General features: G+C 52.8%; 1 protein-coding gene across 1 annotated transcript in view; it reads left to right on the forward strand.

The window, feature by feature from the left end:
* GPR101 (G protein-coupled receptor 101) overlaps window positions 1–920 on the forward strand; it is a 1,624-nt gene extending 704 nt beyond the window's left edge. The window contains exon 2 of the mRNA XM_007452087.1: window positions 1–920. This exon is cut by the window's left edge and continues 2 nt beyond it. Coding sequence (XP_007452149.1) covers window positions 1–920 — 920 coding nt within the window.
* The last annotated feature ends 402 nt before the right edge of the window (window positions 921–1,322 follow it).

Consider the following 1,322-nt stretch of genomic DNA (forward strand, 5'->3'; position numbering starts at 1 on the left):
TGTCCTTCATCATCATCCCGCTGATTGTCATGATTGCCTGCTACTCTGTGGTGTTCGGTGCAGCCCGCCGGCAGCACGCTCTGCTCTACAACGTCAAGAGCCACAGCTTGGAAGTGCGAGCCAAGGACCACGTGGAGAATGAGGACGAAGAGGGAGACAAAAAGGATGAGTTCCAGGGTGAGAGCGAGTTCCACGGCCAGGATGAAGGTGAGGTCAAGGCCAAGGAGGGCAGTGTGGAAGCCAAGGATGGCAGCAGGAAGGCCAAAGAAGGGAGCATGGAGACCGGTGAGGGGAGCGTGGAGGCCAAGGGCAGTGAGGAGGTCAGAGAAAGCAGCTTGGTGGCCGGCGAAGGCAGCACCAAAATTCAGAGCAGCAAGAAGGCAGACAAGGGCCGCCTAGAGGTCACCCAGTGCAACATTGACTTGGGTGAAGATGACATGGAGTTTGGTGAGGATGACATCCATTTCAGCGAGGATGACATCGAGGCGGTGAACATCACAGAGAGTCTCCCAGTCAGTCATCGATACAGCACCAGCGACCCCCCTCTGCCCAGGTGCTACCAGTGCAAAGCTGCTAAAGTGATCTTCCTCATCATCTTCTCCTACGTGCTGTCCCTGGGGCCCTACTGCTTTCTAGCAGTTCTGGCCATGTGGGTGGATGTCCAAACCAAGGTACCGCAGTGGGTGATCACCATAATTATCTGGCTTTTCTTCCTGCAGTGCTGCATCCACCCCTACATCTATGGCTACATGCACAAGACCATCAAGAAGGAGATCCAGGATATGCTGAAGAAGTTCTTCTGCAAGGAGAAGCCCCCCAAAGAGGACAGCCACCCAGACCTGCCTGGAACCGAAGCCGGCACCGAGGGTGGAACTGAAGGCAAGGTCATCCCTTCTCATGATTCTGCCACTCCACCTTGAAGCTGGTCCCAAGGTAAACCTTGAACTGTCCGCAGAACACAGGAGCAGCTTCCTCTTAAATGGACCGTCCACAGTCGCATTAATGCCAACCCATACCATTCCAGGCAAAGGTTCTGCACACACCCTCTCGCAACAAGGTAGATAAATATATGGAAGAGGTAGGAACTGGGGTCTTCCCTTAAAAATGTGCCCCTGAAAGAATGGACTTGAGGATTCTGACTGAAATTTCCTCCCCCCCCAAAAAAGTTATTAGGCTCTAAATTTCTTAAAGCAACAAGGGCTATCCATTTTGGACCCGTGCCTGGTATTCTGTCTGTCTCCCCAGAGCTACCATGTGTCAGCTTTTGCTCTGGGGGAAAAGGAAGATGATACTGGTGAACTTAAGGACTTCTGAGTTCATGG

This window comes from Lipotes vexillifer, unplaced genomic scaffold (assembly GCF_000442215.2).
Source record: "Lipotes vexillifer unplaced genomic scaffold, Lipotes_vexillifer_v1.1 scaffold1114, whole genome shotgun sequence".
Taxonomy (NCBI): Eukaryota; Metazoa; Chordata; class Mammalia; order Artiodactyla; family Lipotidae; genus Lipotes; species Lipotes vexillifer.